The sequence below is a fragment of the Dasypus novemcinctus genome, chromosome 4, assembly GCF_030445035.2.
Source record: "Dasypus novemcinctus isolate mDasNov1 chromosome 4, mDasNov1.1.hap2, whole genome shotgun sequence".
In the NCBI taxonomy this organism is placed as follows: domain Eukaryota; kingdom Metazoa; phylum Chordata; class Mammalia; order Cingulata; family Dasypodidae; genus Dasypus; species Dasypus novemcinctus.
The window spans coordinates 73,059,165-73,075,110 of record NC_080676.1 but is presented as its reverse complement, the minus strand read 5'-3'; the positions used below and the strand labels follow the sequence as shown (position 1 = coordinate 73,075,110).

Below are 15,946 nucleotides of genomic sequence, written 5' to 3'. Positions count from 1 at the left end.
TGCGGTACAGATCAAACGAGACTGGTCACATGTTAATAACTATTAAAATTAGGTATGGATACATAGAAGTTAGAACTTCAATACATCCCCTTTCCTGAGTATGCTTAAAACTTTCTATAATAAAAATGTAAAAATGTATGGGAGCAGATGTAGCTCAGTAGCTGAGTACCTGCTTTGTATGTATAAGATCCTGGGTTGATTCCCTGATACCTCCTTAAAAAAAAAAAAAAAAAAAAAAAAAAATATATATATATATATATATATATATATATATATATAGGTTGCTAACAAAAAATTAAAGGAAACTCATTTTGGCTTTCATACATGTGGTGAAAGATTATGTTCTTTTCATTAATTTATCACCCTAAAAAAGCAAATAGATGCATTCATATGACATGAAATAGCTTGGAAGGCCTTCGGATTTAAAACAACTGACATTCCACAGTAGCAGATAAATTTAAAATTGTCTCTATGGCAAGCACTATTAATTTCCTATCCAATGTCCATTCTCTGATTCCTTACCTACAGAACCCTATCTGTACAAAAGAAAATGTGTCCAGATGGTAAACTTCATTTACCAGTTATCCTTACAGCTGGAAAACAAATTGTGATATGGAGCTAAAGCAGTACTTACAGGGGAACTACAAAATTAATATAACCTAGGCTTCCACCTCAAAAAAACACAAAATATCCACCTAGAAAAAGAAAAGAAATTTAAACATAAACTAAGCAACAGGAAGGACAGAAATCATTGACTTAAAAATGAGAAATACAATAGAAAAATATCAGTGAAATCAAAAGCTGGTTCTTTAAGATTAATAAAACTGATAAGCCTGTAGCCAGACTATCACCATTAACAGGATTGGAAGAAGTGGATTTGGCTCAACTGACAGAGCACACGCCTACCATATGGGAGGGCCAGGATTTAAACCCAGGGCCTCCTGACCCGTGGGATAAGCTGGCCCACACACAGTGCTGATGTGCGCAAGGAGTGCCCTACCATGCAGGGGTGTCCCCCGCGTAGGGGAGTCCCATGTGCAAGAAGTGTGCCCCCTAAGGAGAACCACCCAGCGTGAAAGAAAAAAATGCAGCTTGCCCAAGGATGGCGCTGCACACACAGAGAGCTGACACAACAAGATGAGGCAACAAAAAGAAACACAGATTCCCAGTGCCGCTGATAAGGATAGAAGCGGTCACAAAAGAACACACAGTGAATGGACACAGAGAGCAGACAACTGGGGGGGGGGGCGGCATGAGGGGAAAGGGGAGAGAAATAAATAAAAAATAAATCTTAAAAAAATAAGAATGCAAGCAGACACAGAAGAACACATGCAGCAAATGGACACAGAGCAGACAACGGTGGAGATCAATCCATCAATCAATCAATCAATCAATTTAAAAAAAAACAGGATTGAGAGAAGGGACATCATTACATTTTCTATAGTCATTAAAGAGATAATAAGGAAATATAATGAACTTAATGCCAATATATTTGATACCTTGGATAAAACAGACAAGTCTCTAGAAAGACAGAACCTACTAAAGCTTAACCAAGAATAGAGACCCTGAGTAGTTCTGTATCTTTAATGAAAGTGAATTTGTAGTTTAAAACTTCCCACAGAGAAAACTAGGCTCAGATAGCTTCACTGGTAAAATATCAATTCTACCAAATTATTCAGAAAACAGAAGAGCAGGGAACACTTCCCAATTCACTGTGAGCTAGCATTATATCAATAGCAAAACCAAAGACATTACAAGACTTAAAAGGAGAAAACAAAAAAGAAACACTACAGACCAATATCCCTCATGAACAAAGACACAAAAACCCAACAATATATATATAAAAGTAATGCATCACAACCAAATAGGGTTTAGCCCACAAATGCAAGGTTACTTTAACATTCAAAAATCAACCAATATAATTCATATATACACAGTCATATCAATAGATGTAAAAACACTTATGAAAAATCCAGTTATGATAAAAACATGGCAAACTGGGAATATAAGGATACCCCTCAACATGATTAAGTAGATCTATGAGAAACCTAATGGTGATAAGACTGAATGCTTTCACCCCAACATCAAAAACAAGGTAAGTAAAGACAACGTACAAATGGAAAAATGGAAATATATAGCATTAGCTCCTAGTTTCTGCATCAATTAAGTTCCTTCCACGTACCTGGCAGGATGCTAAGAGCAGAATAAATGAGGGTGATCTCTGCCTTAAAGGGTTCCCAATCTCACGGAGAAGACACATTAACAAATAGGCATAATATGAGGCAGACTAAAAGAAGTGCTATAATAAAGATATAAAAGTACAGAAACAAGCAAACAAGGTAAGGATGTCTAACCGCACTACTCTATTCAACACTGTATTGAAGGTCCCAGCCAGCATAACAAAGCAAGAAGAAAAGGCATATAGATTGGAAAGGAAGAAGTAAAACATATTTATTTACTAAGAGCATGACCAACTACATAGAAAATTCTAAGGAAACTACAAAAAAAAACAACTAAAACCAATAAGTGAGTTTAGCAAGGTTGCAGGATACAAGGTCAAGATACAAAACTCAATTGTATTTCTATATACTAGCAACACAACCGTCAACACAAATTGAAATCTAAAAAAGAACACAGTATCAAGAAATACGAAAATGATAAATCTGACAAAACGATGTGAAAGACATGTACACTAAAAACTACAAACCAATTTAAACATGAACTGTAAGAAACAGAACAATTATAAAAATGTGTTATAACTGATTGTAATAAGTGTTCCACACCAATGCAAGGTGTTAGTGGTGTGGGAGTATATGGGAATCACATATTTCATTCATGATTGTGTTCTGTAAACCCACAACTTCTCTAAAAACACGACAAACTACAAACCACTAGCTGAGAGAAATTAAAAACTTAAATAAATGGAGAGACATATACCATGTTGATGAATCAGAAACCTCAATATTGTTAAGATGCCTATTCTCCCTAAAATGACCCACAGAGCCAATGCAACTCTAATCAAAATCCCAGCAACTTTTTTGTAGAATGTAAAAAGCTGGTTCTAAAATTTACATGGAAATGCAAAGGACTCCAAATAACCAGAATAACTTTGATAAAAAGGAACAAAATTGGAGGACTTACACCATGTAATTTCAAGACTCATAAAGCTTCACTGAGCAAGACAGTGAAATATTGGTGGGAAAAAAAGGCATAATCACTGGAACACAAGAGAGTCCATAAACAAACTCTACAAAGATAATCAGTTTATTTTTGACCAAGTGCCAAGGCAATTCAATGGGGGAAAGGATAATCTTTTCAACAAATAGTGCTGGAACAAGTAGACAGCTATATGCACTGCCCCCACCTTACTAAGAATCTTGATCTTACCCTAACACTATATATAAAATTAATCTGAAATGGATCACAGACATAAATATAAGGCTATAAAACTAGACAAAACATAGGATAAAATTTTTCCTTAGGCAAAGGTTTCTTAAATAGGACACAAAAAAACTCAAAGCATAAAAGAAAAATATGATAAATTGGATTTCATCAAAATTTTAAAATTTGCTCTTCCAGCGACACTAATATTATGAAAATGAATGAGCAAGCAACAGACTGGGAGAAAATATCTTCAAGTCATATAGCCAATGGAGTATTTGTATGCAGAATATAAAAAGAACTCTTACAACTCAAAATAATATCACAGGGAAGCGGACTTGGCCCAGCGGTTAGGGCGTCCATCTACCACATAGGAGGTCCGCGGTTCAAACCCTGGGCCTCCTTGACCCCTGTGCAGCTGGCCCATGCACAGTGCTGATGCGCGCAAGGAGTGCTGTGTCACGCTGGGGTGTCCCCTGCATAGGGGAGCCCCATGCGCAAGGAGTGCGCCCCATAAGGAGAGTCACCCAGTCCAAAAGAAAGTTCAGCCTGCCCAAGAACAGCGCCACACACATGGAGAGCTGACACAAGATGATGCAACAACAAAAAAAACAAAACACAGATTCCCGTGCAGCTGACAACAACAGAAGTGGATAAAGAAGAACATGCAGCAGATAGACACACAGAACAGACAACTGGGGCGGGGGGTGGGGAAGGGGAGAGAAATTAAATAAATAAATTTATTTTTTAAAAAATCACACTAAAAACTCAATTAAAAAGGGGGTACCAGAATTCTGAATACATACTTACCAAAAAAGATATACAGATGGCAAAAACACACATGAAAAGGTTTCAGTAGCATTAGGTGTTTGGGAAATGCAAAATTAAAATCACAATCAGATACTACTACCCTCCTAATTAGACTGTCTTTTGGAAAACCAATTATACTAAGCATTGGTAAACCACGTGAAAGAAACAGAACTCTCATATACTGCAGATGGAAATGTAAAATGGTTCAACCGGTTTGGAAAGCAATTTATTAGTTTCTTAGAAAAGTAAATAATCATCTATCATACCACCCAGTCCTTCCACTCCTAGGTATTTTCTACACAAGAGAAACCAAGCATATGCCAACACAAAGACTTGTACACAAATGTTCACAGTCAACTTTATTTGCAACAGCCACAAATTGGAATCTCAAATGTCCATTAACAGGAAAATGGCATATCTATACAATATAAAACTATTTGGTATCAAAAAGGAATAAACTACTGATACATGTAACAACATGGATGAGTCTCAAAATAATTATATTAAAGTAAAAGAAGCCAAACAGAAAAGAGCATATAATGCTTAGTGCCATTTATATAAAACTGGGGCTTGAGGTGAGGAGATGACCAAGGAAGAATGGATTACAGAGGAACATAAGGAAACATCTGGGGGTGATGGCTATTTTCATTATCTTGACTGTAATCATTTTATGGGTATGTACATATACCAAAATTTGTCAAATCATAAAATTTAAATAGATCCAGTTTACTGTACATTAATTGTATCTCAATAAAGTGCTAGCATTTTTAATACAATAATCTTAAGGCTTATTTACCACAAAAAAAGCAATGGTTTGGTGGACTGTAGATAATGACACTGTGTACCATGTAGGTTGATTTTAAAGAATGACATTTTGGCAGACACTGGTAATTTCCTTCCTCACATCCGTTTTCCTCTGCTTCCTTACTAACAGAATCTCAACTGTGTTTGTGTAAGAAAACATGTCCAATTAATAGAAGCAGAACTCCATGTGTAGCTATCCGGGAATATTTACTTTTTTAATAGAGGTGTTGTTCCTGTCCTCCTTATCCATACTTGGTATGTAGATATGATACCTGGCATGCATATCATTGTGACCATGAGGACAACAGTCTGTATTAAGGATGGAGAGGGGGAAGCGGGAGGGGGAGAACCTGGCTTCTTGATAGTATCCACAGGAATAAAGCCCTAGACTGCCTGCCTCTGAACCTTAGGACTGTCTACCCCAAACCCCTTGAGGAGTCTAGCACCTACATAAAATCCTATGTTTGATTGATCTTTCTGTCCCAATCACAAGCAATTAGAAAGGTTATACTAGGCAGACCTCATAAGGGAAAACTGCTCTCCCCATACCAGACTTGGTGCACAGCCAACATACACTGCAGTCTCTACAAGAGAGTTGCAGTCATAGACTCAGATCCCTCTCTCTCATCAACCATGCTCTTAGGCATAGCTGCATTCCTAGCCCAGGTGCCAATCTGAGGCCTCCTTGAGTGAGGGAAGGGCGTATTCTTTTTCCTCCACTGGGCCTCCACCAGGTGTTCAGATCAACTAAAATATGAGGAACCTTTTCTTCAGGGCTTCTCTGTGTCCACACAGGGGATTGATGGAATACTGAAGAGTGGGTGTTTTTTTCCTATGTAGGTTTTTGCTTATACTAGTGCAGTAAGTGATTGATTAAAGGTTTGTCCTAACCGACTACTCTGACGCCTGGCAGCTCAGCTCTTGATACCCCTTCCTTATTTAAGCCATTATTTGTTGGTAATTCTCTTGCATGCAGATGAACAAAATTTTAAGTGGTAGGTTAGGTAACAGTAATTGAAATCATCCCTATATATTCATTCCAATGATATGGTTCCATTCTTTCTACAATTTATATTGTAATTCAACAACTCATAGGTGCAAACTCTAGATTTAGTTTTTGACAATATAGTTAGCCTAAGGATACAGAAGAGAAAATCTTGGGTCAATTTTAAAAATTTGTTTTTTTATGCCTTAAAAAAGAATTCTATACCACCCTTTGGCAAGTACCCAAAGCCTTTCCTTACATTAAAACTAGGAACTTTACTCCAGATAACAGGTGATTACCTAAGAGACTGTTTCATAACTTCATGATATGGACTGCCAAAGTCACACCCTCTAAAACTAATTTTATCCTCACTGCCATCAAACCCAAACAGCTCCTAATGCCCTAATGCTGACATCAAATAGTTATGTTTAGTAATAGAATGTTATAGAATTTAAGTGGCTAAGTAATCTCTGGGAAGCCAAGAATGCCAGGCCTTAAAGCTACATAACAAGTAATAATGACCATGAGAGTTGTTTTAGCCAAACTACAATTTCCAGTGTTGCTTAGAATTGAATACCAGAAGTGTTGCCAGTGCTGCCTCTGAAAGCGGGGATGCCTCCTCTACCAGGCTTGCCTCTTGCTTACTGCTACATATTCACATTGTTTGCTTCTAAATATAAGTTTTAGGTCAAACGCCTGTCCCTTAGCTGCAAGGAAGTCTGGAAATATGAGCCTTCTGATTTCACTGGGAATACAGATCCTTTATGTAGGAAATTATAAAAATATAGGGAGGGTGTCCAACATGTTGCACAGCCACAGGTGAGAACTGTCTACTACTTACATTATTACCTTTACCATCTTAACCTCAAACATTTTATACAAGGTGCTTAAGTACAATTATGCTTAATTGTCCATCACCACTCCCTAGTATACTTACTGAGCGGGCACATTTTTTGGGGGGACTGCTAGAAAGTCCATCCAGTTGCCCATGTTCACCCAGGAATCCTGTCACTTGGTCCAAGAAAGAAGATACATCTAACTGGTGCCATTCTACTAGCTTCTGACCTAAAGATTAAAACAGGATATATATATATATATATGTGTGTGTATTTTTTTTTTTTTAAATCAATATTCTTTTCTGGGCATTGTCATTAAGTATTTCTTTTGGCAGATGCATAATTAAAATTTACTGTGAATGCATATCACCACCCCTCACTAGCTTAAATTACATACTGACTTCATAATCTAGAGAATACATCCATTATAACCCACCTAAGAGATTCCCAATCACCATTTTAGGGCAACTACCTTATCCACTGATATCACCTACAACCATTTAGCAAAAAGAGATTCAGACAAAGCAATATCTATATAAAACTCAATCTATTAATAATAAAATTGGCTCCACTCTGCTTCACTAGTGGGATTACAACTAGTACATGAACAATCTTAATATTTTAATGGTAGAAAACCTAAGGGGATCCCTTATGAAAGAATGAGAAAGATGACTATACCAATTTTTCTTTGAAATGCAGAAATGCACAAATATAAAAATACTGCCATCTTCCAAAGTGGCCAGAAACAGATTCCCTAAATGCACACTTCAATTGAGGTTTAAATAATTACAAAGTGCTGAACAAGAACCCATTCACCTAAATTATTACAAACAATTCTGGTCCAGCCAAATATTAAAGATCAACTATTTAAGTAACAGATAACTCATAAGTTAAAGGCTTTAGGTTAATATAAACTTACCTGTCCGTGGGTCCAAGATAGAAACATAGGGGAAATCCCCTAGCTTATAAAACTGTATGTATCTCTGACCTTCCTCACTGTCATGATAAACCTGTTAAATCATTGATATTAAAAAAAAGTCAGCCAACTATATAATCGTCATACACCAATAGCAATTAATTCACCAATATATCTTTGGTATATTTTTAAGATGTCATTCCTACGTTAAAGAGAAAATGGTCATCTTCTGGTGTGAACTTTCTCAACCTCCTACCCTCTACTCCTGCTGAATCCTGACCATAAACCTACCAATCCATTACTACCCGTTTCCAGTTCAGTAGAGGTGTTGCTCTTCCTGTTCAAGTATCTGTCCACTTAATGTTCTTGATTCCATCTATTTCTATTTCCTTCAATGCATTCTAAGAGCTCATCTATCCTTTAGCCTAACTCTACTAGCCACCCCCTCCACCTACAAACATGCGCAAATAATTCCCTTCCCTAAAAAAAGTTCCCCTCCAATGACTTCTGTAATTTTCCCTTTCCTTTTTCAACTTAGCTCTTGAAAGAGGTGACTGTATTTCGTGTCTCCACATCCAGATTCCTCATCAACCTGCCCTAATCTGGCTTCTGTCACTAACATTCCAGCAAAACTACTCTCATAAAACCACAACCTTCTAACCAATTAATTCCACAGATACTTTTAATCTTCATTTTTCTTGACTTCTCTGATGAAGCTGGCACTATCAATTATTTCCCCCTTTACGTTAAATAGTCCAGGCTTCCATGATCCTATGCTCTCTTGGTTTTCCCTCTACCATTCCAACTCTTATTTCTCAAAGTCCTTTGTATGTTCTTCCTAAGTATCCCTTAAATGCTGGTATACTACTGGATAGTGTTTTCAGCTTTCTCTTCTACTTCAATCTTTAAAACCACAACTACAGACCAATTAATTCCTAATTATCTATTTACAGACCAGAACTCTGTTAAGTTCACAGCAGTTATCTCCACAGGGATGCGCAGAATAACTTCCAATGTCATCATCTTGTTCCCTAAACTTGTTCTTCCTCCAGTATTCTCCATCTTAGTTTGAGGCAACACCACATTTACTCTTTCCTTTTCCACACAGTATATACATTGGTCAGTCCTATGAATTCTTCTTTTTTTTTTTTTTTAAGATTTTTTATTTCTCTTCCCTTCTCTGCCCCCTACCCCCAGTTGTCTGCTCCCTGTGTCCATTCACTGTGTATTCTTCTGTGTCCACTTGTATTCTTGTCAGCGGCACCAGGAATCTGTGTCTCTTTGTTGCAACATCTTGCTGTGTCAGCTCTCTGTGTGTGCGGTGCCACTCCTGAGCAGGCTGTACTTTTTTTGCGCTGGGCAGCTCTCCTTATGGGGTGCACTCCTTGTACGTGGGCCAGCTCATCACACAGGTTAGGAGGCACTGGGTTTGAACCCTGGACCTCCCATGTGGTAGGTGGATGCTCTATCCGCTGAGCCAAATTCGCTTCCCCCTATGAATTCTTTATCTTAAATATCTCTCTCACCAATCTCACCTACCCACAATCCATTCTCAACATTGCCAACCAAATTTGATCACTCTTTCTCCTAACCAAAATACTTTCCAAGCCACCCAATGTTAACTTACAAGATTCTTAATAATCTGGCTCTCCTCTCTTCCAATAGTCTGACACTATTTAACCCTTCCATGGGCTTGAAGAGACTATTTCATTTTAAGCCTCCAACTTTATATCCGTGATTCTTTGCCATGAATAATGTCCATCTTTCTCTATCTACTTGGCAAACTTCTATTCATCTTTCAAAGCCAGTGCAAATGTTAGCACCCCAAGGAAGTAATCTTTGACTCACCTCAAGAAATCATGCTTGACTCTCAACAACATATATCTTAATAAATTATAATGTTAAGATAAGCCCATAAGATGAAGAGCGGAAAAGATAATCAATATATATTGAATAAAATCAAAGGAATTTTACTATTCAGAAAAAAACATTTAATTTTGGGGGGCATATGAAACATGACCAGGCAAATGAATAACATTAATAGCATATCTTGCAGTGGGAAAAAAAGTTAAGTTCATTTAGAAATTCCTGTTTTCTATTAATTTTTAATAAAGTAAACTGGAACAATATCATCTAATCTTAGCTTGATAATTTATATAAAAAGAAACTGGAGTAGGCAAGATTAAGTGATCTGCCCAAGGAAATATAAATAGTATCAAAACTCTACCTAGCACTGAGCGTACACTTTGGATAGAACGTACAAGGCATGGGACCATATAACACAGTGATCCATGTGGTAGAAGATTGACGATGGTTACCAGTAAAAATATGACAGTACAAATATGAACGCATTCTCTCAAGAACTATAACAAATGCACAATACTAATACATAGTATTAATAGGGTGTTTGGAAAAACTATACCAAGTACTTCATGGACCACAGTTAGTGTTAATAGTCTGATCATGTTCTTTCATAATCTGTAACAAATGTTCACAAAAATGTAAGATGCTGGTGGAGGGGTGATGTATGGGAATTCTGTAATTTATGCATGATTGTTCTTTAAGCCCACAATTTTTTGGGAAAAAAGAAAAAAGAAAATGAAAAACCCAAGTGAGAATCTAAGTCTTAGCCAAATTTTTTTTTCCATCCCTTCAAGATATTCTATACCTGCACTGTCCAATTTGGTAGCCACTATCCATATGTGGCTATTAAAACACTTAAAATTTGGCTAGTCTGAATTAAAATGTGTTATAAGTGAAAAATATACACCAGATTTTGAAGACTTATTATGAAAAAAAAAAAGTACACCTTGCTAATATTTTTATATTAATTCTGTGATGAAATTATATTTTGGAAATATTTTATATAATTTACATAAATAAATACAAATTTAAACAATCTCTTTTTACTTTTTAATGTCACGTTTTATTAAATTTACTAGAAAACTTAGTTCTATATGCTATTAAGATGTTTAAACTGTTCTGGACATGAATCTTATATAGCTCGGTTCCTTTTTTTCCCTTCTTCCCTTGGGAACCCTTTATTGCTGCCCTAATTTTCACTGGCCCTTACTATTTCAGCCAGTGTAAATAGTTTAACTTTTCTATGTCATTATTTAATATTTTCGTTGTTTTTTTCCTTTCATTTTTTAAACTGATTTCTCCTCCCTAACCTTCTACACTCTAAATGTAAAATGCTACAAAAATTTGGGTAAACTCTCTCCCACCTGCCAGAAAATGAAATGTTCCCGGATAATATTCTTCACAGCTTCATTGCTCCATACATCACGGTTGAGGCACTGGCACGCAAAGTCTTGCACATTTTGAATGTTTATCATCAGCCACTTATTCTGAATCTGGCCACACTCTTTGGCCTGAAAAAGTAAAGTTTCAGAACACTTGTTAGAAACAATTTCTACTTGGTAACTGATAATGTTTCAGAATTCAAAAGCTGTCTTCTTTTCATATAAAAACTTTTTTCTCAAGTAAGACATCTGGGTTCTAGATATTTACACATGATTTACATTTAATTACACTATTTTAAAATAGTCCTCAAATTCAAATGTGAAACTTTCTCATTTAATCGTTATTTGTTAGAATGGCTGAATTTTTAAAGTATATTTTAACATTTTTACCTGAAAAAGATTCCATAAACTTGAGGTTCTAATTCTGTAATATTGTCTCTTACAACCCCTACCAAACATACCGCCTTTCCTTTTTAATATATGTAATCACTGTGCATATTAGTTTATTTTCTTCCACATCATTTTCCAAAACCATTTTCAAATATTATCCCTTTTTCTGTAATGGCTACACAAGAGCCTTTGAGAGGTTCTTCTTAACAAGGGGTCAGTGAGTTTAAAGTTAAAAAAAAAAAATTATTCTTGCAGGGACGTGTTGGTGCAGGTGTGATAGAGTTATTAAATAATACACACTGTAGTGTGGACTTAGTAAGGGTCTATAGTAAGGGTCTGTGGTTTTCTCCCAACTGGCAAAGAGGTCCATGGAACAAAAAAAGTTAAGAATTTCTGCTTTATACAATGTACCCTGTTTTTTCTAATTATTTCTCATTACTAGGCATGTACTATTGTTGGAAACTGAGGCACTGTGGTCTTGCAAGGAGAGACATACTGTCTCCAGGACCACGCTTGCAACATAAAGAATGCAAGGGCTGAATGCTTGATGGCTATCAGGATGATGCCACAGGCAGAGATAAAAATAAGCATATATATTTTATAGTAAATAAAACACTTAGACTTTGCACCTTGAGATAAGATTTTTTGAATTCCTTAGATCATGAGTAAGGCTACTAGTTAATTGCATGTTGCTGCTTGTTCTCATGTTGACTGGGGTATATAGAGCTCCTTGTAAACGATAAAGTTGTCTCATGAGTCTCTACTCCCAGACCCCCTGAACCCAGCTCTCTCTCTCTTTCTCTTTGCTTCATTCTCCCTTTTCTCTTTCTTTCATTTGCGATACCCTTTGGGCTGACATTCCGACTAATGGCACCCAAAGTGGGGCCGGAAGAAGTGAGTGAGTCTTCCATAATCATATCTGGAACCCGCGAAAAAGACCTCGAGGGTCAACTGAGAGGGTCAAGTGAGATGTCCAAAGCAATGTGACTCGAGTCTTCTTTTTGGTAAGTAACATTTTGCAAAGTCATCAGGGCAATGGGTAATCAAAGGATGTTGGAAGAATATTTAATTTGCAAGTGTTAAAAACTTTACTGAAAGTTAATGGGGTGCCTGTAAAAAGCTATGAATTACTAGAATTGTTTAACACAAAAGCACTGATGCTGGTTTCAGCCTCAGGGGCAGAATGTTTTAAATTTGAAAACAGTGGAGATACAGAATGAAAGCTTCATGAAGGGAAGCGGACTTGGCCCAGTGGTTAGGGCATCCGTCTACCACACCAGAGGTTCGCGGTTCAAACCCCAGGCCTCCTTGACCTGTGTGGAGCTGGCCCATGTGCAGTGCTATGTGCGCAAGGAGTACCATGCCACGCAGGGGTGTCCCCCGTGTAGGGGAGCCCCACGCACAAGGAGTGCGCCCCATAAGGAGAGCCACCCAGTGCAAAATAAAGTGCAGCCTGCCCAGGAATGGTGCCACACACACAGAGAGCTGACACAACAAAATGATGCAACAAAAAAAAGAAACACAGATTCCCGTGTGGCTGACAACAGAAGCAGACAAAAAAGAAGACGGATGGTGACCCCCAGGCATGACCCCACCAGCCCTGGCAGCGCTGGCGGCCCTCGTTCTGGTGGCTGCCCGGCCTGGACCTGCCTGCACTACTTCACCAAGGCCGAGCGCCACCATGCCTGCAAGGCCTTTGCCGGTGTGGAGCACCTGAGGCTCCGGGAGTGCGCGAGGGCCTTCGTGACCGCCTTCCAAGGCCTCGTGGACACCAACATCAGCTACGATGAGAAAAGCCACCTGCACAACACCTTCACCCAGATGCTCCACTCCCTGCAGGAGACTGCGGGGGTTCACAAGCCCTTCAAGGCTGCCTTCACCAACGCCGCGGAGATAAACAGGCCATAACCCAGCTGAAAAAAGGTCTGCAGGAGTTCGCCCGGCTTTTCCTCTGCCAGTGGTGCTCTTCCACTGTCTGCGACTTCCCGGTGGACTGCCCAGTCCAGGACATGATGGCGGCTCAGGGTGATCAGGCTGTGTTCTCTTGCGTGCTCCAGCTACCTGAGGATATGGTCAGCTACTCTTGGAAGTTCGTGGAAGGAGGGCTCCGCACCCGGGACCAGTCCTACTTCCGCGAACTGCGGCAGCCCCACGGGTTCCTGGCACAGATCCGGCCGGCGCTGCCCAAGTACCACGGAACCTTCTCCTGCAAGATCAAGCACGACCAGGGCCCCCTGGGGCGGCTCTACTTCTTCCTTAACGTGACGCACACACAGCAGCGCTGACTGATCGCGCTGCAGGAGATGTTTCACCAAGTGCTGAACTAGACGCCGCGGGAGGTGGAGCGGGGCGAGCCCTGGAGTCCGAGCCTGGGCGAGCTGCTGCGCCATCCCGGGGCGCTGACGCCGAGCAACCAGCTCCTGCTCGCGCTCTCTGCGGCTTTCCTGTCGGCGGGTCGGACCATGCTCGGGTGGTGAGTCCCCGAGACCGTGCAGTCCCCACTTTTCCGACTCTTCTCCCTCAGACCCAGGTCCCCAGACCCAGGAGTCTGAACCCCAGACTCAGGAGTCCTGGACCCCAACTCCCTCCTTCAGACCAACAAGTTTGGACCCCAGCCCCCTCCTCCCTCAAACCCAGGCCCCCAACCTCCTCCTCCCTCAGACCCAGAAGTCCAGCCCCCAGACCCCACCTCCCTCAGATCCAGGAGTCCTGGCCCCAGCCCCCTCCTCCTCCAGACCTGGGAGTTTAGGTCTCTAGCTCCCTTCTCCCTTGGTCTCAGCAGTTGGGGGTCCCCATTTTCCCACCCCACAACACCTTACTCCCTCAGGCCTAGGAGCTCAGACCCCTCAGCTTCTCCGGTCTTTAACCCAGGGATTGAACCCCCCTCCCCCACTCCTTCCTCACACCCAGGCCATTTTGTCCTTCCTCAAATCCAAGAGTCAGAGCCCCCAATCCACCTTTGGGACCTAGACATTCAGGTTTCCAGACTCAGATTTCTGGTCCCCAACCTGCTCCCCTGCCCACATAACACACACGCCTCCTTGTTTCCCCAGGATGTTCTTTTGTTGGTACTTCAGCACCAGTTAACAAAGGCATCTTTTCCTTCCTTGTCCCATTTTCATCCTTAAAATAAAGAATATGTTTTCCAGCTAAAAAAAAAAAAAAGACTACGACGACGCAGCAAATAGACACAGAGAACAGACAACCAGGGCGGGGGTGGGGAAAGAGAGAAACAAATCTTTAAAAAAAAAAAAAGCTTTATGAAGAGCATATCAAAAAAGGGAATTCATTCCTTCATCAGTATGGGCCATATGCCACCAGACACGGCAGCTTTAGATCCTTTACAGTCTGAAGAAGGAAAGATGAATTACTATATTTTCTAAGCCCAAAAGGAAATTTGAAATCAAAGAAAGTAAATTGGAACAAGAACAGGAGCTTGAGGCGAATGGGGAACCATGGGGAAGCGTCAGGTTTTTTCCCTCATCCTGATATTAACCCTTTGATCAACAAAAGCTCTGAGAAGTGTCCTAATGAAATATCTTCTATGTATTCAGTACAACCCTCTGTACCTACTAAATTACCTTCTGCTACTAAGCCTAAGTTAGAAATGTTTTCAGATGTTGCCGATGCTTTTTGCCTTATGTTAATCAATTATTATCTGCTTTCCCAGTAATATTACATGCGATACCACCAGATATAAATAACCCACAAGGAGGTGTCGAGTTTCATCCTGAGCCAATACGTTTTTGGTTTCCATGCTAATTCTGATTGGGCCTATGTAACCAAAATAATAAAATTAGTACAAAATTTTTTATCAAGGTGTTAAAAGGGATTTTCAGTTTTAAATCAATAGTTTACTCCTGAACTTCAAGTCTCAGTGTAGTCTTACAGAGCAGTAATCCAAAAAATGTGTGTTAACAGTCTGTCTAAACAGCTAAATAAGAGCTTAACTACATTTATGTTGCTCAAGTTACCTTAACTAATTGCTGATAACTAATAAAAATGTTTCCAAGCACAAGCATGCATGTTACAGGCAATATGGATTCCAGAAAAAATCTTAAAAACAGTAAAATCTAAGATGTGATATGACAGAGAACTTAAAAACAGCTATACCAAAAAAGTAAGAAACTAAGAATATGAATCAATTGTATACTGTATGTTTCTAATAGTGTGTTTTAATTGTTTTGTGTTTGTCTGTCTGTTCAATGTTAGTGTATATTTTGATATCTCTGGATGGTGATATAAATTAATAAATAGGAAGCAGACTTGGCCCAATGGATAGGGCATCTGCCTACTACATGGGAGGTCCGCGGTTCAAACCCTGGGCCTCCTTGACCCGTGTGGAGCTGCCCATGTGCAGTGCTGATGCGCACAAGGAGTGCTGTGCCATGCAGGGGTGTTCCCCCACATAGGGGAGCCCCACGCACAAGGAGTGCACCCCATAAGGAGAGCCGCCCAGTGCAAAAGAAAGTGCAGCCTGCCCAAGAATGGCACTGCACACACGGAGAGCGGATAGAACAAGATGATGCAAGAAAAAGAAACAGTTTCCCCATGCCACTGATAAGGATAGAAGCTGTCA

General features: G+C 39.6%; 1 protein-coding gene and 1 pseudogene across 2 annotated transcripts in view; one reads left to right on the top strand and one right to left on the bottom strand.

Annotated features, from left to right (window-relative positions):
* LOC111765923 (sperm acrosome membrane-associated protein 6-like) overlaps positions 1 to 14,578 on the top strand; it is a 50,815-nt pseudogene extending 36,237 nt beyond the window's left edge.
* The window catches only part of UBXN7 (UBX domain protein 7), an 87,392-nt gene that overhangs the window by 10,984 nt on the left and 60,462 nt on the right, over positions 1 to 15,946 (bottom strand). For both annotated transcript variants that reach the window (XM_004465865.4, XM_023590988.3), the window contains 3 exons: positions 10,960 to 11,106; positions 7,736 to 7,826; positions 6,918 to 7,045 (listed from right to left, as the gene is read on the bottom strand). In XM_004465865.4, coding sequence (XP_004465922.2) covers positions 6,918 to 7,045; positions 7,736 to 7,826; positions 10,960 to 11,106 — 366 coding nt within the window. The remainder of the gene's footprint in view (positions 1 to 6,917; positions 7,046 to 7,735; positions 7,827 to 10,959; positions 11,107 to 15,946) is intronic.